Genomic DNA, 27,769 nt, shown 5'->3' on the forward strand with positions numbered 1-27,769 from the left:
TCGTTGTTTTTTGACGAAGATTCGGACGTACGAAACTCGCGCAATTGTTTGAGAATCTCCCGTATTTCTTCCGCAAAAAGACGAAAAGATGACAACGCCGCACGGTAGCTTGTGCACATAACGAGCTACTTACTCACGTGGGAACAGTTTGCGGATGATACGCTTCGCAGTCGAGATAACGACCGAAGATAAAGACAAATGTATCGCGTTGTGGTGGAAGCTAGCGTGGAAGGAAGACTAGGTGGACGGCTAACGGAATGCTTAGGCTCGATTTATCCCTTGACAGTCAAGTCCGGATGGCTCTTCACCAGAAGGGATGGCCCGTCTGGGCTTATAAGCTCTTTGTAACGCGAATAAAGTACGAGAAGGGGAAGGGGGAAAACGCGTTAAAACAAATAATATGATGATACCCGCGATAATTTCAACCAATCGTGCATTATGCGACGAGCCACATCTTCGTCGCCATCCTTGTCTCGCGCGCAAACCTGGCTGCGAGGAACAAATCGGATTGCGGACTTTCTCGTCTGAAGGTCCGGAGAACGGAAATTCCCCCGAGGAGATATCTTCTCGAGGAGAACGCAACCGAGGGAAGAACCTAAGTAGCCGTTGCGCGACTAATGCGTTTGGATTAGTCGGATCGGAACGGAGAGAAGAAACAATTCCCTCGTCTGCTAAACAAGAGCGCGGAGAGCGCGCGCGCTCCGTTTCCTCCGGCTAGGAAACACGGCGGATAACATCGCCGAATTATGTTTCTCCCGCACGAAAGCTCCCGGGTGAAACGTAGACTCGAATAAATATATACGCAATGCTGCTCTCTTCCCCTACCGCCGTAACGTTGCGCGAAAAGCAAAAGAAAAAAAAAGGAAGAAGGAAATAAAACGGGCGTTCATGCGTAATTTAGAGATGTGAGATATTTAAACCGCGCCGCTTTATCCGTAGCTAGAAAGTATATGTATTTGGTAGATTGTTCGTGCTTGAATTATTATGTTTCCTCCCATAAAAGTTTAACGGCGATAAAAGACAGCATAAATATTATACGCAATATATTTACGTAGAACAAAATACATATGCAAAATAAATAAAACAAATATTTAAATAGAGAAAGAGAGAGAGAAAGAGAGAGAGAGAGAGAGAGAGAGAGAGAGACTAAGAGAAAATGTTTAACTATTTTTTTCTTTTTTTTAAAATCATCTGACCGTTCTCTGAAAATAATATATTAAAAAAAAGTGCAAAAATAAGGGAGCGAGTTAATGCATTTTCTCTAGAGTAATAAAGACTTACAGTTAAGAAAGCGCATAAAAATAACAAATAGTCTCGTCCGCGGCCGTGGATGCGACGCGAGACAAAGCTGCGTTTAGCATTTGCGAAATAGCGAGGAGAGACCCCGCCTCTCTGCACGGAAGTAGGTCTCGTTGACCCTTCTCTTTCTTCTTTCCCCATGTAAATGTATTTCCCGTGGGTTACTAGGCGCGGCTTTATTACACGTTAAAGCGAGGGCGTGCTCGTCGCAAGAGAGAGCGCGCGCGTGTATAAGAGGGACGAATTAGAATTTAAATATTTTCTACCGGGCGGGGCCTTTGTGATCCCGAAGACGCGACTAAATTACCGCAAGTAGTCTTTGAAGGGCCCAGGGGCGGACGACGTCCCTGAGGAGAGACGGTGGGCTGCCTTGGTGAAAAGCATCAGAGTGTGCGCGCTACCGGGGTTTGCTCCCGGGTACGGGGGACTTAGAAGGGAGAGTTTGCAGTAAGTTGAACTGAAATAAACGAGGGAGATTCGGCGTGGGGTTACGAGAAACGAGGTTTAGTCGCGGGATATTGGAATCCGCGGTAAAATTGCAGAGCGCAGCACAAAGTGCGGCGAAATTTACGATGCGAGTAAGTATGGGAGCGCGGGGACGAGGGGGTCCGAATGGTCTCTCTCCAGGAAATTCCGGCTACGTTCATTATTGCGTTAGTACCGTCTGCTACAGCGCATTAGATATATCGTCATTCGCGAGCGGTGACTCACAAACGAGTTTTACTTTTACCCCCGCGAGCGATCGCTTATCGGTTTTATTGGCGGAGCCGACGACAGCTCGGGGTAAATGCTCGAATGGCTCGCGAAAATCGAGAAAATCGAATTCTGCCTTGTTTCACACAGACACACAACTTTTTGTGTCACTCTCGAAAGAGATCGTTGCGAAAATTGCATATCGCGGAAATTTAATTAATTTGATTCGTCTAATTTTGACAATTGTTTGTTTTTGTTTTTATATCTATTTGATGATTTTCGCGGATTTCGAACGAGAAAATTAATGCGTTTATATCTCGTCGTCTGAGTCACGTGTGCTCACAACGCATATTTATCGCAACAATCGATTCATTCAACCGCCATAATGCCCGGAGTCGCAATACCTAGACACATAATTTTTGGAGAACGGCGCTTAGCGGTCCTTACTTCCGGTAGGAACCAGACCGGAACTGGGCGCGACCGAACATTGCCCTTTCCGATTCGTTCGGGATTGATGGGGTCATTAAATCAAAAAGTCCATTAGGAATCACGAGTTTTATTGACGCTTTTATATCTCCCGCAAAGTTTTAGCTTCGATTAATTGTCAAGTAGTTTTGAGCAGTTAAATCAAACCCTAAATCTCGCACAGAAAGTGGGAATAGATGGATGAATTATATAAAAATAATGCGTTGTAAAGGTTGAATTTTAAATTGCATTAAATCTAGAGAGAGAAGGAAGAGAAAAATTTATAAACTTTACAAGCAGCGTAAACAGCGAGGAAAACACACTACATTGTGAAAACGTGCGTTATTGAGGTTCAAATTAAAGTTCTCCAGGCGCGTTAAATTCCAATAAGAGAAATAAAATTTCTTTCTCGTGTGACTTTCGAACAACACACGCGCGACATGATGCTTTACGTGAGTTCCTTACGATCAACTTCTTGAGAGCGTTGGCGTTCCCTCGTACCGCGAGCGCCGCAATTTTGATTTCCACGCTCGATACGCTCGTAAATCGCACAAATTACGCGCTCTCGTAGCGCGCACCGGGGCTAAAACTCCGCGCGCACCGGTTATTGGATCTCTCGTTTCTAAAAACCTTCGTTACGCCGCTCGATCTGCGAACTCGGGGCTGGTTTCGAAGTCGATTCGGCGCTTCATAAAATGCTCACGTATCAATGAAACCCGAACGGCGTGAAAAATTTACCGAAACCGATGTATTCTTTATTTTCGCTCGCTTCTCTCTGTGGCCGACAGTAATGAGAATCCGCTCGATAAATAAACTTTGTTTATCACATCTCGGTGTACGAAATACTCGAATTCTCGGCGGAAAAGTTAAAAAGAAAAAAAAAACAATCCGCCGGTGAGAGTCGACACTCCATTTGCGGCGCGCAAACATTTTTATCTCGGCAGGGCGCGCGTCGCGCACAATGTTATTACTTTTCTTCATTAACATTATTAACGCAACTAATATTGGATTATTACTCGGTTGAGTAAATCGAACAGAGATTACACGTACAATCGAATTGATGTAAAACTACGGGTTGAAGTATACAAATATTCTTCACAATGTGGAGAAATCAATCAGAGTGATTGTGAGATTGAATTAAATATGATGCTGCAATATTTCCAGTGAATTAATGATCATTATTTCATCATAATTGTACGCCGCTCTGTTAAATGCGCAACCATCGCGCTTTTCACAGAGAGAGGATGTATTAGTTTTATCGCTGATCAGTATATATATATATATATATATATATACGTATATATTCCAGTATTTTATCCTCGCTGTCATAATTATGCGATTCCGATTGCTCTTACTGCGCTGTATCGTATTTATCAAAACTCTCTCTCGCAAAACGGAAGATGATCCGGGGATTGATTTCAAAAATGGTCTGCAAAACATTTACGCGACTCGGAGATCGAATTCGAAATCGACTTGTTGCGATTGTCAGTGCAAGAAAAAGTCTCGCGCATGTGAACAATTAACAAAAAAAACTTCACTCGTAAGTGGCGACTCGACGACGACGACGACGACGACATCCTCGGTCGAAAGAATTAATTAGCGGATCGATGTTGCGTGCCCGCGCTCGCCGGCGATCCTTTGTGAGGACCGGGAGTGCATTATTGAGTTACCGTGAGCGAGACGGACGGACTTTGAGGGTCCCGCGATCTGCAATTCCCCGGAGCGGCGCTGCTCCGTTGTGCGAAGCGAAGTCGAACCGGAATAAACGAGCGAGATTCGACGCGCGAGTTACGGGAAACGAGCTTTCTTGCTGCGCGCGCGCGCGCGCACGTCTAGAATACACACCAGATTCCGGAGGGGGGATTGGCGTGTACATATAAAAGGGTGGCGCACGGGACTCTTGGAGCTCTCTTTCTCTTCTCGGACGCAACACCCTCGACCGAGTGTGCCGCGTTCTCTGACCGTTGTTGCATCACGTCCGCTGCAGTCTCTCCTTTTCTTTTTTTTTCAGACCGAAGCTTTGTAAAAACCCGCGCGGAATTGTGAGCGAAGAAATTGAGAGATTATGATCGCAATCGGAGGAAAAGGGGGAGAAAACGCGCGCGCGCGCGCGCGCGGATCTTCCGAAAAAACACGAAATTGGATTATCCGCGAACGAACGCGGATTTTTCCGCTGCAATGTACATATCGGCGCGAAACGCGCGCTCGCCCATTGGGAAAGGGAGCTCTCATCGACGCGCGGCGTGACCGGGATAAGCAGGAAAGTTTTCGAGATCGCCGGCAGGAAGCAGGAAACGAGATTACGCAATTTAAAAAAGATGAGGTATACACCGCGGGTACCTCGTACTACGCATCCCGTTCTCTTCCTCCGATCGATGATTCGCGCTGATCAAACGGTATGTGAACCCCGGTCCACATTGCGATGGTCGCGATTGTTTTTTCCATAAAGATAAAATTCGAAAAGTCTCTTGCGCGAATCTCCATCGCGCGGAAAGTATCGACGCGCCGCAACCCAAAGAGAAGGTTGCGCGTCGAGATTTTCTCTTTCCGCAACGAGAGAAAATCTCACACGAACAATTTTAGAAGACCGCGTTCTCGTAACATTCCTTTGATATAAATAAGACACGACGATTTTCAAAAAAATTTGTCCACGTTAAATGTGAAGCTGAAAACTACTGAGCTATTTCTCGCAAATCGCGGCTGAACGTATAATCGTCAGCGAGCTGGATTGTATTTTATTAAATACAGCCACGCTCTACCTAAGCGAGAGAGTTGGAAAATAACGGTCGCGCGCGTTAACGGAGGCAAATGTGACACGCGAATACAAATCCGCGGTCTTTGCGCGATCTCAAGCATTTTAAATCGCCGCCAGTCACGTTGCGCGCGAGCCACCACACACACAGCAGCCGTGTACAATTCCATTCCGTGTGACACAAAGAAAACTCGAATTTATCCCTCTCTTTAACAGAACACTTAGCCGCTAATACCGTAGTAATCCCTCCCGGCAAAGTCACCCCGACGGTTTCGCACTCTCTCTCTCTCTCTCTCTCTCTCTCTTTCTCTATGTGTGTGTTTTTCTTCTCCGTCTCGTCCCCGTCTTTCTTTGACCCTTTGTCCGAGATCGCGCAAAGAAGTCGCGCAGCGTCGCGGCTCGCACGGAGATAAGCGGAAAAGCATCGTCGTTGATTACACTCCGACGGGCTCTGTGTGTGTGTGTGTGTTTCAAAACGCCGGGAACACATTGCGGAGAGGCGGCTTTTACGCAACACACGCTAACTTCCTTAACGCGCTCTCTTTTCGACATGCAAGGATGTATCCGGGCTGACGTCTCTCCGCGCGCGCGCGGGAATGTCGCTCGCTGTAATCCAATAGTTTGTATCACCGCGGCGACGACGTACACGCCGGCGAACTCCGCGATGCGAAAACGGTTTTGCGCTCGACCGCGTGACCCGCGACAACGGGGACAACGGAAATTCGAGACCGCTCGAACTTTGGATCATCTGGTTTTTCTTTACACGCGACAACGGTCGGCGTTGTTGACTTCGGCGATTTTCCAACAACGATTCGATCGCAAAAAACTTCCACGTCGCTGAATCATTTTTGTTCAATTTTGTCTACGTCTGAAGATTTGACGTGAAGTTTATTTTCGCCGGCCGAAACAATTCGTCTACTCACAAAATTCTTCTCTGCTGAGAAGAGATGCGGCAGAGGAAAGGAAGAAACGCTCGATCGTTTTTTCAATAATTTTTGCCGGTCGTAAAACAACGATCGACCCGCGCGCGTATGTTCACCAGAGACTCACAAACAGGTTGCGCTGCCCCCCGGGGAGCGGAATGTCATGGGGATTTGGGCATGTCCGGGGCAAGTCAAAGCAAAATAAACGAGAGGCGGGTAGAAATAAGGTTAAGTTCGAGGATATCTGCGGGGATATGTTCATAGAGGATTTCATGGAAAAGCAACAGGACGGGTGTTCGCAACCAGATAGGATTTATGGCACAAGCGGAAACGAGATCCTGCGATCGGGGAACGGCAGGCGGTAGGGTAGGGGAGGGAAACATACGAGGAAGAAAAATCGTTCGGTACACGACAAAATCCGGAGAGCACCCTTGTTTCAACTTTTCCGCAAGAGTGAAGTTCAGTTCATCCGTGCTGTCGAGAAATTCAACGTTCGGTTGAAGTTTGCCCGAGATTTGATTGAAGCGAGAAACACGCCGGATGATTCTGATGGCTCGAACGATGGCGCATCTCGTCGAAAAGAGCCGGAATATCGCCGGAGTTCGACGAGATTTCACCGTCGGTGAATAGACCGGTCAGTCGTCGCGTGTGTGATTTAATATGATTGATTAATTATATTCGTGCCGCGATGGCGGTTTACTTTAATCGCGACGGTGCGGAATCTCTTCCACAGTTATTTTGTCCAAGTCATACTAATTTTGCTTACGGGAAAATATTATTGGCAGAAGTGTCAATAACCCTCTTACCCTCCTCCCCCCCTCTGCGCGCCGAATAATCGATATGGGCTTTTCAATTTTGTGGCACTTATTTAACGCACGTTCACATAACAGGTAATCTGACGTGAGATCCAATTTCAGCATTTTACTCTTATTTACTTTAAATGTTTTGTCGACAATTGATTTTTCCTGATTTTTTCTTGTTTTTTTTTTTTTTTTTTTTTTTTTTATTTTTTTTTAGATTTAATTCTCTTGTGTTTTATTCTTATAAAATTATGATCGAACTTACGCGACTCGAATTTCAATTACTCGATGGTGAATGCACCTACATCATACCTAACGATCCGAGGTTTTGACGGGATTTCTCCGTGCGGATTCGTCAGAAATCCTGGATTTTCGCGCCGAATTCTTCCGAACAGACGTGCGTTATCGGATTAACAAGAAGAAAGGGAACAAGAGAAAGAGTAAGAGAGTAAGAGAGAGAGTAAGAGAGAGAGAGAAAGTGTGTGTGTACGAGAAGAGCGTCGACGTGGACGTCAGGTCGGATATATTTCTCTCGGAGAAGTGCAATGTCGGGTGTGTCGGTATCGGAAAAGCCGGACTGGAATAAACGAGAGAACTGCGAAATGGGTTGCGGGAACAAGGTTAAGGATATCGGGAATTCTCATGGCGAAATAGCGAACGGCACATAAAGTAACACACGTAAACACACGCGGGATGAAATTTATAACTCAAATACCATTAGAGAGCGTGCGCGCGCGCGCGCGCACGTTTAAGAGAGCGCACTTTCGGAAGAAGTTGAATCTCATCGCGATTATTATTTTACTCCTCAAGCCTTGCATCTGGATACTTTTTTTCTCCTCCTTCCGTGAGCTCCCTCACGGAAAATAAATTATGCGGCGTATTTCGAGCAGCGACGCCTCTCAAGTGTGAGAGACTTTTGCTTCGTCATTGTTTCAAATATACATTACAAACACGTTTTGCATCTCTCTCTCTCTCTCTCTCTCTCATATACATGCGTTTCTTACATACATAAGACAAATATTTTTGCACATTCGTGCACATAAAATATGCAGGCTTCCCATATGTAGGGTACGTATCATTTTTCACTTTTTATCACATCTCTTTCGCTTTTTTTTTTTACTCTTCTACTTTTTATCATTTCACAGAGAGTATATATCGTTCACGCAGCTTCGCTATCATTCCCTCGCTCTTGTATTATTCTCGTTCTGATCGGGCTTGTCGCGGAATAATAAGCAGATTTATTTTTCTCCCCCTGTCGATCTTTCATTCGTGTTTTTTTTCTCTCTCTCTCTCTCTCTTTCTCTCTTCGTTTTTTTTCCCTCTTCTTGCGTCGGATTCCCCGTGAGGTTTGCGGGCTCGTTGGTTACCAGGCAAGAAAATGTATCCTAGCCGTTACGATGATGGAACTTGAAGTCGAGCGCGCTCGAGAAGATAGCGGGTTGCGCCAGGTGAAATTCTCTCCCCTCGCTCCTCTTTCTCTCTCGTTGTTGTTGTTGAAAGCACAACAACGACGTCGGGGGAACAAGGAATCCGATCCGGGCCGCTCTTCACGATCGCATATCGAAACGTCAGTCGTAATTGTCGCAACGTTTCGAAATCGATACCGAAACGCGTGGCAGGCGATAAAGCCGCGACGGCGGAATCGATTTGGTATTAAAATTTCACGCCGACGAGAGCGAGAATCGAATGGATTACGGATTACGGAAATCGTCGGGCTGAATGGATTCTCTTCGCTGAAAAGGCGGATATACGTTAGAGCGAAAAAGCTTGAGAGAGTCGTCATATCGAATACCGGACTAAAATAAATTAAGCGGAGAATGTATCTTATCTAAACTCACCTATCCTACATCTTATATATACATAAAATATACATATATAAATATTCTGGACGCAAGAACGCGATATAACGTTAATTTAAAGTTTTTTTTAAGCCACGGACCGATATTTTCATAAATTGCGCGCACGACCGCGATATTTTACAATATATTAAATAAAAAAAAAAAAAAGAGAGAGATAAAGAGAGAGGTAACCCGGGAAACTAGAAGAGAAAGCTTCGAAACGGGTCTGAGAAACAAGGTTAAGCGCTGGGATATCGGAATGTCCGGCGAGGTGGAAAAAGGATTCGTACAGAATACGGCGGCGGCAACTGTACAAATAAAATAGAGTTCCTCGGAAAAATCAAAGACGAGAGAAAAATACGGTGTCTCTCTTTCTCCCTCTCTCTCTCTCTCTCTCTCTCTCTCCCTCTCTCTCTCTCTCTCGACGCGTTCGCCGTATTGCGGTGGTTTAGCAGCGCGCACGGCCGTTTAAACGCCGACCAAGCAAATAGAATGAAAATCGGTTCGGGAGAGAGAAAGAGACGCGTTCTCTCAGAAAGGAGAATCGACTTCGCCGAGTAAATTAAAAGCGAAGGACGACACATCGTTGTTGACGTTTTCCACAAAGTGCACGCAAAAAACAAAAAAAAAAAAAAAAAACAAAACAAGAGAAAACACGAGCTTTTAGAAAAGGGATCTATTAAAAAATCCGCGCGCGATAGCTTTTGTTCTACGCCGTTTTGTAATCAATTGTCGTTAGAGAGTGACGTTTATTTCATGCACTTATTTTTAACTCTAAAAAATAACAAGCGCATTGAGACACCAGCTTCAAATAAAATATATAATCGCGTAATAAAAACACGATTATATTAGCGAAGAGATAGATCTTTTGTTCTCGCGCGTGCATTTTTTTCGATACGACTGAGTAAATAAAATTAATACGTTTTCTCTCTCTGCGCGAGTGTTTTTTTTTTTTTTTTTTTTTTTTTAATCTCTTGAAAAATGATGATGAAACTGAAAAACCTCCATCCGTTCTACGTGACGCACGAAGATACAGTTGCCGAATGTGCCTATAGAAGCACTGCGGTCGCGATACGTATATCGGAATTCGCGATACACGTATAAAGTGGGCGAGCCAAAGTAACCGCGGGAGTGCTTCGAAATGGGTTGCGGGAACAAGGTTGAGTTCTAGGATATCGGAATATATGGGCGAGTAACAGTGCAAAGCACTGGCGGGGTAGCAAAGGTGAAATTTATGGTACTGTTGGAAGAGGAGGTTCCCCGAAGGAGGGAAAGAGACGAGGAGAGAGGATGGGAGAGAAAGATGGAAAGAAGAGAGAGAGAGAGAGAAGTGTAGTCGAGGACGTGGAATAAAATTGTTCGGTCTTTACATAAAACACTAGAACGCCTGTCGAAGGCGAGAAACGAAATACCTCGTTTCATCCTGGCGCAACAACATAATTCTGCCGATTCGATTCGCATCGATAGAGACAAATTCGTCTCGTAGAAAAAAAGGAGGAACAAAGGATAAAAAAATAAATAAATAAATAAACAAAACAGAAAAAAAAATAGCGAGAGAAAGGCGCAAAACCGCGTTTGTATCCGGTGAAAATTCTCTCGGCGTGGTGGGATCGGAATACCTGGCCAGCTCCCGTCTCGCGTGGAATAATAGAACGCTCGAGGGCGAATAATATTTAAGAAAGCGGTTTTGCTTCTCCTCTCTCGACTCGAGGTAACGGTGGCGGCAAGCCGCCGTGGAATAAGGATTTTATCGTGAATCGCCGTAACGATCGTCCTTACGACGCGATTCACTCTCTGGAAGGAGCAAAACACCGGCTCCTCGGGATTGGCTCCGGTTCAAGCCGAAACTCAAACGACACAACGCGATTCCTCTCTCTCTCTCTCTCGAAACAACACGCGTAATTCGAAAAACCGCAATAGACATTACCGAGAGTTACTGTTTACCTTCTGACGCGCGCGCGTTTTATTGTTTGTTCGTTGTCCTATCTGAAAATCCTTCCCACATGTAATAAAATCAAAAATAGCGTAGAGAGAAATAAGGGAATTGTATATCCGCGGCGCGAGTCGGGAAAAAGAAAATTGTTGCTTTTCTTCGGCGTATAAAATAAATGTAATTACACACTGTTTCCTTGACATTCATTAAAATTAATTAAGGTTTTTTGCGCCATAAAATTCTCGACACTTAATCGGCCTTGTTAATTTATCAGCTCTCTCTCTCTCTCTCTCTCTCTTTTACTCTCTCTGTTATATAATTGGTAATTGATCGAACGATGCATGCGCGATGTAAGGTGATTATACGACGTGTATTATTAGTTAATTTAATTGGCTGCTCACTCTCTCTGTTTCTATCTCTCTCTCTCTCTCACTCGTTACCGCATCGTCGGTAACGTCGCGTGTACCGGGCAAATGAGAAGCTAATACAGATGACTATGTACCGCGTGTGCGGTACATATTGGACCGCGTTCAAATCGAAACTCAAACAATGCCGCGGACGTGTTTCCCCGGATCGTCAATGGACGCTAAGGAATCTGTGCTAAACGTTTTGCCGCGTGTTCCCGAAATTACTTTGAACTTTAGCCGACTGTCTGCGCCGACGTTTGCCGTTCAATCACGATACACAGTCGAGTAACGGCAAACAATGCATATATCATCAATCAGTTTAACAAGATATGTATTTTGCATTGATACAAAATGTGTTTACTTTTACACATGTGTGTGGAACATGAGAGAAGTGGTTGGTAGTCGTTTCTTCACACCTTGTGTGTGTATGTGTGTGCGCGCGCGCGTGCGCGCGTTTTCAATAAAAATATTTAAACCATTTGAAGTTCTCTGATAAAAATTGCTTCCCGTTTTTGTCCATTAAAAGAGTCAATTAAATAAAAATTAAAAACAACATAAAGAACTTACTTTACGAGTTTGTCGTTGCCCATTTCTCTGTCGATTACTCTGAAATCAAATGAAATTGCGGCAATTAACATGTCGAATCGTTATCGAAAATGCTGTATCAGAGAGAGAGAAAGAGAGAGAGAGAGAGAGAGAGTCACAGGCAAAACATCAGTTGAATGATACCAGGATACGCATATAAATCAATTTCTCGCTGCGAGCTCTGTAATTTTATAATTGCCGCCGCGGCAAGACGATACCGGTCGCGGTAAATTAATTTAACGAGTTTCCGTTCGTCGCCGACCAATTCCTTCGGAATTTTCCATAAGAGCCGTAATCCAGTAAAGAGGTTACGGCAATGCGACCCTTACTGAAAGTGGCTTTAACTAGTTAAAGTTCCTCTCTTGTCGACAGGAAATACCTCTAACCGCGCAGTCGAGACGCTAAAGTCTCATTGGGATTCCGACATATCGATATTACATCGACAGAGAGAGAGAGAGAGAAAGAGAGAGAGAGAGAGAGAGAGAGAGAGAGAGAAAGAGAGAGAGAGAGAGAGAGAATGAGTGAAGCGCAATTATGATGCCGGCGCAATTGTTCTTTATTATGCAGTACAATAAACTGTGAAATAACACGCGTTAAAAAATACAAATTGAATCACCGAGTTTACTCAGATCTTTCCAAAAATACTGTTTGCAGTATATTTCGATCTAATTGGAACGTAAATAATATTTCTGTTTGTGAATTACGATCGATTGGCTTTTGGCGCGCGCGCCGTGTGTTGCAGCAAATCAGAACGCGCCGGGATTTAAAAAAAAAAAATCAATCATCTTTCGCGAAACGAAACGCCCTTCTTAAACGCGGAAAATCGATCGTTTGCGGTTTCGTTCGCCCGCCGCGAAACAAATTCTCTCGACGCACAAACCCCCGGCGGCAAACGTGTTCCCGTCGTTAAAAATGTAGACTCGACGATCTCTTACGAGCGCGGGCATGGTTCATTTGCCTCGTAAAGGCGAAACTAATGGTCGGCGCGGAGTTATGTACCCCGTATTGGCTCGCATTCAAGTCGAAATTCAAACCGTGCTGCGAAACGCGCGGCATGATCACCGACCCACCGACCGACCGGGCCGTTATGACCCCGACTATGAAACACGAAATCGGCCTGTCCGATTATTAACCCTCTCCGGGGGCTAAATTTATGCAAAACGTCGATAATGTCAGGCGATCTCTTGTATTTTAACGTTAATGGCCTAGCCATTAAGCTTCTCATTGGAAAATGGATTTTGTATTAAATGTTTACAAATTTCTCGCTACTGACAACACACAACTGCTGATAATAATTTTGTTTTTATCGTCAATATATTACATTTGTTATTAGAAAAACAAATGAACAAACATAACGTCAGAACAACGCAATTTTATTTCACACAACAACATCCGCAGCGGTCAAAATGAATCAAACGATGAATCACACAATGCGGAAGGAACGCGCGTTCCTACGTCGCGTATCGTTACGTGTTCCTTCGGTATCGGCATCGAAACGATGCCGTGAAACATGTAGTACGTGAGATCACCTACGACGGAGAATCGAGATATTGCCGCCGACCGCGAGAAGCCGAAACATCCTGAAGGAATTTTATTCTCTCATGCGTGAACCATCCGCGCGCCACAAGAACTGCCGCATCGAACGGCATATCGTGACGTTGAAGTCATTCGGTAACGCGGTGATAGTTTCCTCGACCAGCTTCACCATTTCAAAGTAGAAAAAAAAAGAGATCGAACGCGGAAAATCGAAGACACATTACTAAAGTAGTGCAAATAAATTACATACAATTGACGAGATTATTTTTGTTACGGAGATGTGTTCAATTCCCAAAAACTTCCCGCGGATTTAAACAACTAGAACACGTACTCAAATTAAACAATAAAATTTAAATACCGGTAAAAGTTTGGAAATAGTCGCGAACTATTGCTCTCGATAAAATTCATTCGTCGTCGTGGAATATTAATTATGGTGATTGAAAGAGGAAAGGGTGGGGAGGCAATGGGAGGAAGTTATCAGTTCTTGCCGGAGAAATAGTCGCGACTGGATTAGACTCGCGTAATTAGAAATCTTGTCGCGTGGGATAAATGGGAGTAGACATTTCCATTCTCGGGACAGGGAAAACGGACCCTGTAGTTCTGAAATCTGTGCTCGCAATTTCCTTGCTTGTCCAAGAAGGAATGTGTCACGTGCAAACAGGAATGAAATTAACAGAGAATTAATACAAAAGTCGCGAAGTCCGCGTTAAAATAATTCATTTCTCATAAAGGAGAGGCAAAAAAGAAAAAAAAAGAAAATAGAAATGTGTCTGTCACAAATTTCGTAAGTGATGTATAATATTATTACGTAGCTATTTATTATATTATCGAGCGAAGAATAATTGCGTGCATCCTCCCATATATAATATTCCAGTTTCAAGATATCGATACGGTGTTTTATCGCAGTAGCTCTTTACAACAGCTAAATACTTTTTCTCATTACTTGTTCAGTATATAATTAGTTAAAAACACAGATTGCGTTTATATAAACAAACGCGTAATTGAACGCGAGGTTTCACGGATGCCGTAGAAGCGCGAGAGAAAGAGAGATTTTCGCGCGAGAGCGAAATTTCCGGTCGTAAAAACCAGCCCGCGGTGCGAATTATCGGTCACGCGATTCTGACAATTTAGCGTTCCGCGCCGTTTTGTACGGTGACGACGAACTATTCAAATCTCGCCCCCGTCTTCTCGCTCTTCGCCTCGTCGCAGTAAAACAAATCCTTTTATCTCGAGCGAGGCGTTTCGTCTCGTCGAAACCGTAGCCGCGTTCATCCCGCAGGATGTGTTCGGGATGAAGGGCGTGGAGAGGACGACGCAATTCCACACTGGCGGAGAGAGCACTTCGTCGACCACAGCGCAGCAGAGGGGCAAAGGATGGCGAGGGAAGGAAGGGTTGGGCACATTGCGCACAGCAGCGCGACTGCATCCCGCCGCCGTTCTCCGCTCCCTCCGCCGCTCTTATCGCCCTTTCTCGTTGCTGCCGTCCTCTCGCCGCCGGCGACAGTGGCCGCAGACGGCGCATAAGCCACTCGTCATTATTTCATCGAAGTCGCTAGCTGGTTCAACAGGTACGTTTCCGTAACGACGTAATACGCGCGGATTTCGCGTCCGTTTAAGTCGTCGGGCTCGAAGAAAAGCGGCGTAACGAGAATCGGACGAGCGCGGGGGGGAAAAAAACGATGGACGCTTGTGTGCAGGATGTGTCGCGCAATCGCAGATTGTCTGACGTAAGCTCGAGATGAATTTATCGAAATTCGCACAGCTCTTTTTCTTTTTTCTCGTCCGCTGTTGGCGTTTCAACGTTGGAAATATTTTTTGATAAATGAGTAGCGGATTCGAAATCTCGCGAAGTTTGCTCGGGAATTAATAGAGAAACGATAAAGTTTTAATTAGATGCATTTCGCGAGAAAGTTTACGCGATGAAAAAAATTCTTTGATGTTCAATCGCTCGTAACGTTCGAGTATAATCGACGGCTTTTCATTCTTCTCACAATTTTGCATACTATATATATATATATATATATATAAAACGCTCTTTATAAGATTCGGAAAACATGGCCGAGTTTCAGGAGAACACACTCGCGCAACCCGTCCTTCCTCTCGATGTATGCCGATGCAAGACGGGGGAAAATGTCGAACATAGAGAGCTTCAACGGAATCTGGCTACGAGCCAGAGCATTACTTCCGGGAAGGTGAGAGAAAAGAGTGTGCGAGGTGAAATCGGAGAGGATGATACATACGCGAAAAGGAGGATGAGAAACAAGAGAGAGAGAGAGAGAGAGAGAGAGAGAGAGAGAGAGAGAGAGAAAGAGAGAGAGAGAAAGAGAGAACCGTGCGCGCGCGAACCGGTAACCCGAATGAATATTTAATTTCTGCATATCTCATCCCCAAGTAAAGTTCAGAGCGACGGGGATGGCCGGCTCGCTCCCAAGAGAGTGGAAGGAAGAACCCCGTGTCCCTTGTACTTCCCAGCAGCCCCCGTGATATAGGGTAGACAACTCCAGAGAATCTCTCGCCACTGCCACCGCCGCGCTATTACCCTATCCCTGCACAACCCCAATCCTTTCCCGCTATCCGAAGGATATCTCCCTCTCCCTCTCTCTCTCTCTCTCTCTCTCTCTTTTGCTGCTGCTGCTTTTCAGCAGCGTGGTCGCTCGTGGCCGAAGGGCCAATTACGACCTTCCTCACGAGGAGGCGGAGACGGAGGTGAGTGCGACAGAGAAAAAAAAGCAGAGAGGAAGAAAAGAGAAGAGGAATAAAAAGAAACGCGCGCCAGAAGAAGGACGGGGGTGCTGCGGCGAGAGTGGTTGAAGAGAGCAGGGAATGGTCGAGAGAGGGAAAGGTCGTGAAGAGCCGAGGGTGGTCGAAAGGTTTTAGAACGAAGGTATTTCCACGAAGAGATCTGGGGATCTTAGACTCGATGGGCCGCGCATAGACCGTCGAGAGGAGAGTCGGAATATGAACGCGCGCCCGTCGGAGAGAGTCGGTTTGGACGCGCAAGAAGAAGAGAGGGCGGGGGAAGTTTCAGGCGAAAGGATAAAGGCGCGAGCGAGATCGATTAGTGCGCTACCGATGGGGTAACGAAGGAGTAATTTATATAGTGAGATGTGCGCGCGCAAAAGTGAGACGAGAGCTCGGAAAGGAAAGCAAAGTGGAATAGTAAATTACAGCGAGAGAAGAGAAGACCACGCGGTTCTCTCTCAAAAGAAGAATGAAGAATCGGGACGAAGAAAGACTACCGAGGAAAGAAGGACTATGCCGAGAGAGAGAGCTTGGTTGGAGAAATATTTAATTCTACGTTCTATCGTTTTCAACGGCGAAACGTAGTAGTCCATCTATATACATATATATATATATATATATATATGTATAGGTATATATCTGGAGATAATAATGCACTTTTTAAATGAGACTCTCGCTCGATGGAGACCGGATAAAGGAACGGAGATAAGAAGAAAAGAGCTTTAGGGAGCATCAAAGCCGGACGAGATTGGACGCTAAAAATGTACATAGCAATTGGACAAAAGAAGAAGCGCGAGCGACGAGGGTGCTGCCTCCCTGGGTATAAGGGAAGAGGGCGGCAAAAAGGGACGCCGTCGTCGCGCGGCCGGCGTCGAAGGAAAAGCCCAGAAAAACACAAATAACAATCAACGAAGAAGAAGATCGGCGTAGGAAAAAAACCAAGGGGGAAGAGAAAAAGCACGTGTGTGTGTGTGTGTGTGTGTGTGTGTATGGGACAAAAAAGAAAGAACGTCGTGACAAGTAATTCGAGTTGTCCGATGCGAGAAGTTGTCCGGCTAATCTCGCCGAATCCATAAGACCGTGTGTGTCACTTGGGGAATTTGTTTTAGCGTCGCGTCAGAACGCGATAAAATGAATTATGGGAGACCTCTCTCCTATCGCATTTTCACTTCACACTTATCTCTTGTGCGTAATTGATCTCAGACCTGTCAGAGTTCGTTATCGAAACAATGTGTGTTTTAAATGGAAGTTTATTTTTACAAGTTTGAGTTTTTACCGATAAACCGAAGAACACACACGCGCGCGTCCTCGCGACCCCGTCTTAGAAAACGTCTTAGAAATACGTTCGATTAACGCGAGAAACGTTTTTTTTTTTTTTTTTTAAACAAACTCACGAATAAGATGCGTCGATTTCGCAACTTTTGCTTACTTTGTGGATTACGCGAGAATTTTAAAACGCGGGGTTGAACGATAACAAGCGTACGATACACGAGTATACACACTACCGGGTAACTGGTCGACACAGTGGCAACGCAATGGCGGACACGGCGTAGAATGCAGATGTAAAAAGTAAATAAAGAAGAAGTAAATGAAAATGAGGAAGCTACCTCGGAAGGGAGGGAACGGGTGAAAGGAGCTGTGTGGCTGAGGGTGGGAGAAGAAAGACAACAATGAAGACGAGGGTCTGGTAAAAAGAAAAGAGAACTATCCACCACCGTGGAAAGGGATGGGAAGGCGAGGGAACGACGACGACAACGACGACGACGACGACGAATGAAAAGAAAAAAAAAAAAAAGAAGAGGAGGCAGAAGCCGAGGCTGGTAATTTGGATCGACCATCCACTCAAACCACGGGCACTGGTGGCGGCTGACCCGCCCCTGTGTGCTCTTCTCATGCCGAAAATCCGGATCTTACTCGATCTGAGAACGAGGAAACTATCTTAAAGTCAGATAGCTCGTTAAAAGGACGAAGTAATGCGCGTGCAACAACCAATCCGATTCGCGAAAGCACGTTCGCGAACGCGCTCGAGGAGGATATCACTCCTGTACGTTGTAAAACTCGCTACATTTTTCGACTTACAAATACGCGCACACAACAGCGGCTTTAGCTGCTATAATTCAAAATTCTCTCGGATATTCAAACACACACACACACACACACATACATGTTTCTCCGTACGTACGACATACACACGCGTATTTCCCGCGTATAGTTTCGAAAAAAATGAAATGCACTTTCAAAAGAGATAAAGAATCTTTTTTAATCGTTTTAGTTTAATGGCGAAACGCGTGCGTTTTGTAGAACACGCTGAAACGAGATTAGTTTGCTATCTAATTTTGCGGACGATTATACGGGTAGACTACGCGGCGAGGCAAAGCCAAAAGCCGCGGAATTAAAATTAGAATTCCAGCGGATGGAATACGAAGCAAAAAGTCAGTGTAAGGAGAGGACAGAACGCGTAGAGAGAAAGACAGGAAGAGACAGAGAGAGAGAGAGAGAGAGAGAGAGAGAGGGAGGACAGGGACACGACGACGAGACAGCGAGAGAAAAGCACCGGGAAAACTCAGGAAAAATTCGAAAAGAAAAAGAGAGAAAAAGACCACGCTGGGAAGGAAAAGGAAGAAACGCGACGGAGATTGGTAATTCGGATCTAGCCGAAACTATCTGACTGCGATCCGAGAAGGCAGCGGTGGTGTGTCCGTCTGACTGTCTTAAATCTTCCGCGAATCTAAGTAGTCTCTAAAGCCAGATGGAGTGCCGATACGGGTAAGAAATACGGTAAGGAAATGGAGAAAACGAGTCCGAGTGGAAGTTTGGAGAAACCGCGGAAAAACAAAACCAGAGTAAATGTCGCTTAATCTAACTCGCGGATAGATATGGGGAAATGCAATTGCGCCGGCAATTGGTTGCGCAAAAAGACGATTCTATATGAAAGAGAAAGAAAAAAGACAGAGAAATGATCGTAAGAATTACGATTCTGTGTATGTCTGTGTGTATGTGTGTGTGTCGTACAGACGAAAAACGCTCGTTCGACAGTAACCTAAGTGTGTGCTTTTAAAGAATAAAGATCGAATCGTTCGGGGATCGCGGAAAGAGAAATAAGTGGAAGGTGTTCGACAAAGAATTAGACTTCCGCGTGATGCCGCAGATTCGCACGCAAACACGCACACGCACAACACACAAACGCGTGAACAGACGTTTCTTCGAGGATGCGCGAGAGAAAAAAAAATGCGAGAGAGAGGTATAAAACCGCCGGAATTAAAATTACAATCTCCGCAGATACGGCGCGGCCGAGCCGCAAAAAGTAAGCGTTGGCGGGGATAAAAACTGGAGTCGCTTCTGAGAGAAGAGCGAGAGAAGTGCGAGGAAGATTCGAGGAATGCGATAAAGGAGAAACGATGAAGGAGCAAAGCGGAGAGTAAAAGAGAGAAAAAACGCGGAGACTAGTAATTCACGAGAGTCGTTCCCCCTTTCTCAAGCCGGGGGTGCCCCAGCTAGTGGCCGCCTCGCTCACACCCCTCGACAACTCCCCCGTACCCTCTTTCCACAGCGTTTCTCAAATTCAGTTATGCGAAAAATTGAAAATTCCATTTTTTTTTTTTTTTTTTTTTTTTTAAACGAACTCTTGGCTTTTTAGTGAATAATCTCTTCATTATTGGAATAACTCTTTTGACATTCGGTGTATTTCTACGCGTGTGCGCGAGCGTGTTTATTGATTATTTATAATAGATATTATTTTGCGAGTATTTAATTTTTTGCATTTTGTTAAAATTGTTTTAACAAGTAACGCTGTTAAAACACAAAGTACATGCTTTTTAATTATTTCTAGTGGTTCGTTCAGCAAACAATGTGTCCGTGAAGTGCGCACGAAAATACCAACGGTAATAAAATTTTATCGGAGTGCTTGAAAGAGAGAAAAACTAAATATCATACACGCAGATCTGTTATCTGGAAAGAGAGAAAGAGAGAGCGAGCTTGAGAAACACTGTTTCACCCCTTTCAGTCGGCGATATGCCGACAGCTTTCTCCGACTTCGTCGTCCGTGTTCGAACGGATGGTCTGACTGAGACGAGAAATCTCTCCTCCCCTTCCTCGGCCTCCTCTTCCCCGCGAGAAACCCCCGGAAATTGGAATCTTAAATCGATCTAAATCCTCTTTATCGCGCCGAGAAGGACTCGCCGTGGAAATTCTCTCTCAGAATCAGCGCCATATCGCCGCATACCGGTCGACGTGTAAACGTAACGACGATTGGCTCCTCTCTCGCGTCGTTCTCCTCCATTATGAAACCCTACATTGGTGAGACGCGCGATCTCCCGGGACCCAGATTCGATCTTATGCCTGGCTAATCACGCCGGAATGTCGGTCGACCGTAGGGAGAGGCGGTTGTAGTATGTTTTCACGTTCTCTCATCTCTCCTCTCTCCACCCTTCCTTCCGTCTGTGTGTGAGTGTGTGTGTGTGTGTGTGTGTATCGCGATTGGTTTCGCGTAATTGGATTAGCGAGATTACGGTTGCATTTTGGTAAGTGGTTTGGAAATATATATATATATATATATATATATATACATACACACACGCCCAAGGATTTAAACTACCTCTTTAAGCGCATCGAGAGATTTACACACGTGCAAAAGTTCTCGCGCACGAAATTGTTCGGATGTATTTATCTTATATCTGCGGACGCGTGTTGGCAAAATCAGTAAAGTCGATCGCGTCCACTAATACACGACGAGGTCGCGACGAGATCGCGGCGCGCTACGCATTATTTAGCAGAACTCAATAAATTCGCGTTCCTTCTCTCCGTTTCTCTCTGTGTCCCCGGCGGCGACGACCCGTTCGTGAATTCTATCGAGTTTTACGCCGCCGGATATGTGTAAATGGAGACAGAACGAATGACGCGCCAACGGCGGGAGCGATTCGCTCAGTCGGCTATAACACGCAGTCCGGTAAATAGGGAGTCGAAATTCAGCGACGTCGATGTACATATAACGGTGCGCGAGGAGAGAGAAAGAGAGAGAGAGAGAGAGAGAGTGAAGTTACACACAGAGGCGATATATTCGCCGCAGAGAATTCGTCGGCAGATAGTCGATTACATGCTTCGCTTATTGCGCGCTTTGAGACAGCAGGTTGCGATGACACGTACAACGACACCGGTGACGTTGGCGCGAGTAAGGTCCAAAGCGAAAGATTTTTGCGACTGTGCCGAGCTCGAAGCGAGATAGGGGCTATGAGAGAGCGATCGACGCCGCGAGCTCCGTACGCGAGCTTTGAGAGCAACGCTCTTCGTGCGCACAGACTGCGATCGGAATTGCTAACAGTATATCGTGATCGCATCCAAACGTGATTCTGTCTCTACCCTAGATTGTAATCACGAAAGAAAACAAGATATTTAGGAGTAAAATAATTGTAAAGAGTCAGTCTCGTATAAAAAGATTAAAAAATGTTATTTATATAGCGAAAACTGCAACGTGTTTTAAATAGTGCACAAATTGAGAAATTTACACAAAAACAAAAAAAAAACAAATTCAAAATAAATAAAGCGATGCATGATATAAATATAATTATTAAAAGTAATGACTTGTAATATCACTAATAACATTATAACGTAATTAAAACGTTATTTGCCCGTGTAAAATAATAATAATGACATTGTTATTTTAACTTAATTAAAAAATTGTTTATCCGTGTAAAATAATAATAGTGTGATATTTATTCACATGTAGCATATATTTTTTCGGTATATAGTTGATGAAATATAGAAATGACATATACTTTATATGAAAAAAACGATTTCGCTTTCGTTTCAGTTTCAACGATCTTGATGTTTCTTTCTTTCCCTCTCTCTTTTTCTCTCTCTCTCTCACTCTCTTCCTCTCCCTCCTTCTCCTAATTAATATTCGTCATTTAATATCAGCGCCGATAAAATGCTCGACGTGCGCGGCGCGCAAATATTTGTGAGCGCAATCTGCAAACCGCACGAGCGACTGAATTTGCAACGCAACTACTCGAAATTAAACGCAGGTCGTCTCTCTTATTTTCAGAAATTTGCGCGTCCTTCGCACACTCAACCTACGACCGACGAAGACAACACACACACACACGTACACAACGAGCGAGAGAGAGAGATAGAGATAGAGAGAAAGAGAGAGATTTACTCAGGTTATACCCTGGACCAGCCTTAGGATAGATTAAATTTGATGAGATATCGATAATTTTCTTCATTCCGCGTTGAATATTACAAGCCGCTGTAGCTGCTATTTACTCAGGAATATCCTCGCTTTTTGCAGTATCGGCGGTATATCTTGCGATAATTCGAAGAGAGAGAAATACGCGCGATCGTAAATTGATAAAAAGTGCTTCAAAATTAATTTGAATAACCATAATTGAGATGCAAATAATCGCAACTGATTATTATTATTATTTAGAATTATCAGTTCATCAGAGATCATTTATATATATATATATATACATATATATATATATATATATATATATATTTATATATATATATATATACATATATATATATATAGTGAGTGCAAGAGAATGTCGATATTTTTAATCCGATACCGTTCTCTCTCTTTCTCTTCTCCCCGGATACCGATAGTTTCAATAGCGAAGTATCGTAAGCATCCCGCCTATATTGGCGGTCAGATGTGTCCGAAATATTCGTAGGATTCCATCGACTAGCCCGGCTTGCGCTCTCCGCAGTTTCGGCGTCGCACCCGTGCGGTAATCCTGTTTACAATAGCTGATTGCAATAAAATTTACATGCACCGGCGCTGAATTTACATGCGGCGGCAGTTAAATTCATGCGCGTCGCGCGCGCTGCACGCAATTTACATACGCCATACGGGAGAGGCCCCCGAATTTTATGCCGCGCGTAACGTTCACACGTGCTTCATTTTCCCGCCCCTTCTCCGCCGCCGCCGCCGTCGCTGCCGCCCTTCCTGCGCGGCTGCTCATCGCGAACTGGCGAGTTCTCTAATTTTTTTTTTTTTTTTTTTTTTACACGTATCTGAAAAAAGTTTCGGTACCGGTGAACCAATTCGCGATATCGAGCGACGGCGAAAGAGAAATGCGCTCGTGTCGCGCGCGAGCCGCGATACCGCGATTTACTGTCCATTTATCTGCGCAAGAATCGCCGGGTGATAAATTTCAAGTATCGCGCTTAAACGAGCGCATCGTTTTGCCGCCTCCTTTCCCTCCCTCTTCCAACTGCCAGTTGGAGGGAAAAAAAACGGCTCATTACCCGGTTTCGTGTAATTTCAAGCGTGAAATTCACCGGCAACACGCCCGGCCCGATTACTCGACTCGTGTGTGTTTGAAGGATAAAAAATATTCTAATGAGTTATATATTTTCGAGGGAACTCTAATTGAACGAATAATTTGAACGGAGCTTAAATGTAGAGAAATTTTCTGCGCCAATCGTTTCCCAGCAGGAAACGTTCCTCTCCCCAAAGCGCACCGCAAATTCTCGATAAATTGCCAGGTCGTAATTCCGAATAGAAATGACATTTTTCCTAACCGGAAGCTGTTCTTTTTTTTTTTTCCCAATGAATCTCAAAATAAATTGCAGTCAATTAAAACCCAATCAATTATCTTGATTAATGTTTCGATACTTGATAATGATCAAATAACATGTAATATGCGAGATGACATAAATTTCAAGAAAATCCCGTTTCACATCCCGTGCTTTCCGATTTGTTTGAAGTAAAATCTTTCGAATATAAATTATTTAAACGTATCAAAACACAGCATCGTCGTATAGAAGTTTTCTTCATTACATCCGATACACATTTTGAGATAATTAAATCAAGAAAATTGAATATTAAATAAAGGAATTATACAAATCAAACGAAGGAAAGAGACGTTTCCCTAATTGGACCAAAATTAATTCTTAAGCGGACAAAGTAACTCCATCAGAATTACATGTACGAACTAATTTAATCATACATTAAGCAGATCGAATTATATTCACGGAATCCTCTCACATCTCCGACCGAAATTTGCGACGACAGATTGCGAGATCGTAATTTCCCGCAAACGCTACCTCAATAATCGAGATTATCCTCCTTCTAGTCGCTCGCTATGTCGCGTAATGCGCTTCGTAAAACGTTCCGTCGGGTAATCGGCGAGTTATCGAGAATCCCCTCATGAGGAAGAACACGTTAAATCGCGTCCGCGCGCCGTTCTTCTTCGCGCAAAGACAATATCGCTCGGATACGACGCTCGTTTCACGCCACTTCGCTTTGCGCGATATTGTCGCGCGTTGAATTTTATTATTTCGCCGGAGATATGATTTCTCGCCGAAAATATGCAGTTGCTCGAACGCATCCTCACTTCGATGTATAACGACCGCGCGAATATTGTGTATTGTAACACCGCGCGCAGCTGAGGCTCTCTTTCGCATATAACATTACTTATTGACGAGTTTTTATCGCACGCTTCATTCAAGAATCGGTTTCCGGTTTGCCGAGAATGATCGACAATACGTTTTCGAGTGAATCTAAACCTCGACACGTATAACATCGCAGCTCGAGCACGTAGCATTCGAGTTTATTTCAGAGAACACAATCGATAACCTTGTTTTCATTAAACTATCGTAAACGATGCCTGTTCGCGATGACTTTCAACGCGGTTAAAGGCCTATTTTCCCGACCTCCTCTCGGCGAAATTATCTCCCACTTGCTGATCTTCGATAATCAAATCGATCCACCTCGCTTAATGCAAAACAGAGCAACTCATCGTAAAGCCCGTTTAAACTGANNNAANTNNNAAAAAAAAAAAAAAAAAAAAAAAAACTACNAACAGCCTTAGCTGAGAATATGCGTATCATTAAAATTCCGCACGCTCAATAAAAGGAATTATCAAGAGGCACGGTAATGCCTCGCGTCAAATTCACGCGCAACGAAGCGACTAAAGTCACGTGTTTTTTTCCTCCCCCTCTCTGTCACGTGACTTTATTTTAATCACGTTTTTAAAGACACGTGACTAAAGTGAGGTCATTTTGTGAAGTGATTTTAATTGCTGTTTTTTCAACTCTTCTCTCTCTCTATTTGATTTTCATGCGTTAGTTTTAAATATTACGAGGAAAAGCGACGACGGACGATCTAGAGTCTCTCAATAATAAAACTGTCCGCGTTTAACGTTCGCGACAACGGTATATATACATGTACGATAATGTCTTAATCCGCGAGCGGTTAAAGACATACGCTGAAAAATAGATGCGCCAGCGTCGTTGATAATTCCGCGCGGAAAACCTACAATCAGTGGCTCGCGAGCCGCTCCGATCTAGAGCTCCGTATTCCACTTTTCCCCATTGCGACCAACTGTTTTCCGACCCGTGTGCCGCGTTCACACAACCTTGAGCCGCTTTGTAATTAGACTACCGACCGAAGCTAAAGCACACAACCGTAGAGATGACGGTTTTTATTATCGGACAAATGCGAAATCTTACGTTCTTTTGTATTTGACAAGAGAGTTCTTCTTATCCGATCGCGTTCTCAGGGAATTAAATATACAAAGGCTAGCTCATCTGGGAATTTACGAAAAAGCCGCGTGAAAATGACGCGACAGTGTGTGTGTGTGTGTGTCACGGAGTGAATATCAGAGGAAAAAGAAGCCACGCCGATTGAATCACGAACGTTTGTGTACAAACTCGTATTTTCTCCGCGACGTCGCGTCTATCATCAAGTTTTTTGAAACGAGATTTTTAAAGCGTCGTTAGGTAACGTATCGCGTTTCCGGATTAAAGGCTCTTACGGTGATCTCGAACGCGGTATCAAAGGACAGACGCGCGAGACATCACGTATACACGTTCAAAATAGAAAGAAAAAAAAAAAGAAAAAAAAATAACCGGAAGAACTTCATGGTTTTTTTTTTTTTTTAAAGAAAAAAAGCGCGTTTCAAGAAGAAAGAGCGAAGCTAAGCGACGAGCGTGCCGCGCAATGTGGAAATAATCGCGGTGCATTATTTAACGGTTCACAAATAACTCGAGAAAAGCGAAACGAGACATTATATATTGTTCTTGAATATAAAAGAAATTAGAGCGTGTTATATATATATATATATATATATAACGTACCTATAGAAAAAAAAAAAGAAGTTCAAGAGAATATTTTTGTTTCGTTATTTTGCCACTACTAAAAAGAATTACAAATATAAGCGGCACTTTTTTCTGATACACGCTCATCGGTGCAATTTTCCCCGCCGCAGCTGTAATTTATATTCTTCCATTCTGACGTATATATTTATTTGGTAGATACATTTTATATTCTATTATTACTTTATAACTGCCGACTCACCTCTGTATACAATGTACAGCGATTGCGTTTTGCTTTTTGTTCTTAGAAGATTTATCCCAGAGACCATAATAAATTTTCCTCTCTTTCTTCGTTCCTGTCTCCGTCTCTCTCTCTTTCTCTCTCCCTCTCTCTTCTCTCGACGCGGTGCCGTGCACAAACACAGCGATGCAACGCGATACAGGATGCGAATCCTATATTACAACCACCGGCAGGCTGTTACCTCTGGGTTCTTGTGCAACGTGCATGGAAACATAATGGGCGCATAGTGGTTGGCTGACTGTTACATTATTAAGTAGTTGAGTGCACGTTAGCTGCGAAGTGCTGTCAGCCTCCATTCAGATGCGGCCCGGGCGAAACCAGTAATTTGGCGTTAGCCGGAAGGACGAAAGTTTCCGGAAGGGAGGAGGAGAGAAAAAGAGAACGGGGGAGAGGAAGGTGTATTGGCGGGCGGTCTCGCCCCCGTCCGCCTCCTTAATCGATTATTCTCTCGCGGCAACCGCGATAAACAATGTCGGGAAAACTTCGAGTGGGTATTATCCCCCGTGCCCCCATCAAGTAGATAGGTAACCGCCGCGGCAGAATTTTCGAGCGTTGTAGAAAACAGAAGAGGTCGGGAAAGGAGTGGCCGAAAGGAGGATACTTTATTTATTTTTTTTTTTTTTTTTTTTTTTTATTCCTCTCCCGTTGCGGCGATCCGATTAAAAATAAATTCCGCGAATGCCTCGGCCACGCCGGGTATAAACGGCGACTACGGACGGAGATAAGGAGATTCTTAAGAACTGTTTTGTCTATATTCCATTGCATTTAACGGTAACTTCCTGGTCCCCCAAGACGCGGCATAGTAATGTTCGCTTTGTCCTACCTCTGCGAAGCGCGCCAGTTGCCGCGCGGAGTTACTGTAACATTTCTATAGTTATGTCCGTAATTATACTTTTCCATATCTTCCTCGGCTCTCTCTCTCTCTCTCTCTCTCTCTCTGTCTTTGCCGCGCCAGTTCGCATCTCTAATTTACTGTATATACAATAGCTTCTTGTACGACCAAGTTTTTGCTCTTTTCCTTTTCCACTTTTCGCGTTTTCATTTTTTTTATTCTTCTCGCTTGAAATATGTAAATAAATTACTTGTTTACACGCTAGAAGCAATGCTCCCCGACATACATTTACAGAACTTGAGAAAAAACTTGAGCGAATCGTTCCACTACGTGTTACGAGATCGAGATTCTCGAGAATCTTCTTCTCTTCATCGCTCTCTGATGAGAGACGCGAGTTACATACGATATATCAGAATTAATCTCCACATCATCTCGAAAGAGAGAACCGACAAACCGCGGGTTTCTCGTGACTGTCTCTCCTCTCGGCGTGACAGCGCGACGGCGGCGGGCGAGGCTCGTTATCGATTTTGCGAGTGCCGCCGAGAGTGACTTAGCCCATTCGTTGCATACGAGAGACGTGGTGGCGGCGGCGGCGGCGGCGGCGGCGGCGGCAGCAGCA

At 44.4% G+C, this 27,769-nt stretch overlaps 1 protein-coding gene across 1 annotated transcript in view; it reads right to left on the bottom strand.

Moving 5' to 3' along the window:
* LOC109854717 (toll-like receptor 3) overlaps window positions 1-27,769 on the bottom strand; it is a gene marked incomplete at its 5' end in the record, with an annotated part of 73,436 nt that overhangs the window by 41,805 nt on the left and 3,862 nt on the right. The window contains one exon of the mRNA XM_020428125.1: window positions 11,678-11,716. Coding sequence (XP_020283714.1) covers window positions 11,678-11,716 — 39 coding nt within the window. The remainder of the gene's footprint in view (window positions 1-11,677; window positions 11,717-27,769) is intronic.

The sequence above is a fragment of the Pseudomyrmex gracilis genome, unplaced genomic scaffold, assembly GCF_002006095.1.
Source record: "Pseudomyrmex gracilis isolate BER0280 unplaced genomic scaffold, ASM200609v1 scaffold_72, whole genome shotgun sequence".
NCBI classification, from domain to species: Eukaryota; Metazoa; Arthropoda; class Insecta; order Hymenoptera; family Formicidae; genus Pseudomyrmex; species Pseudomyrmex gracilis.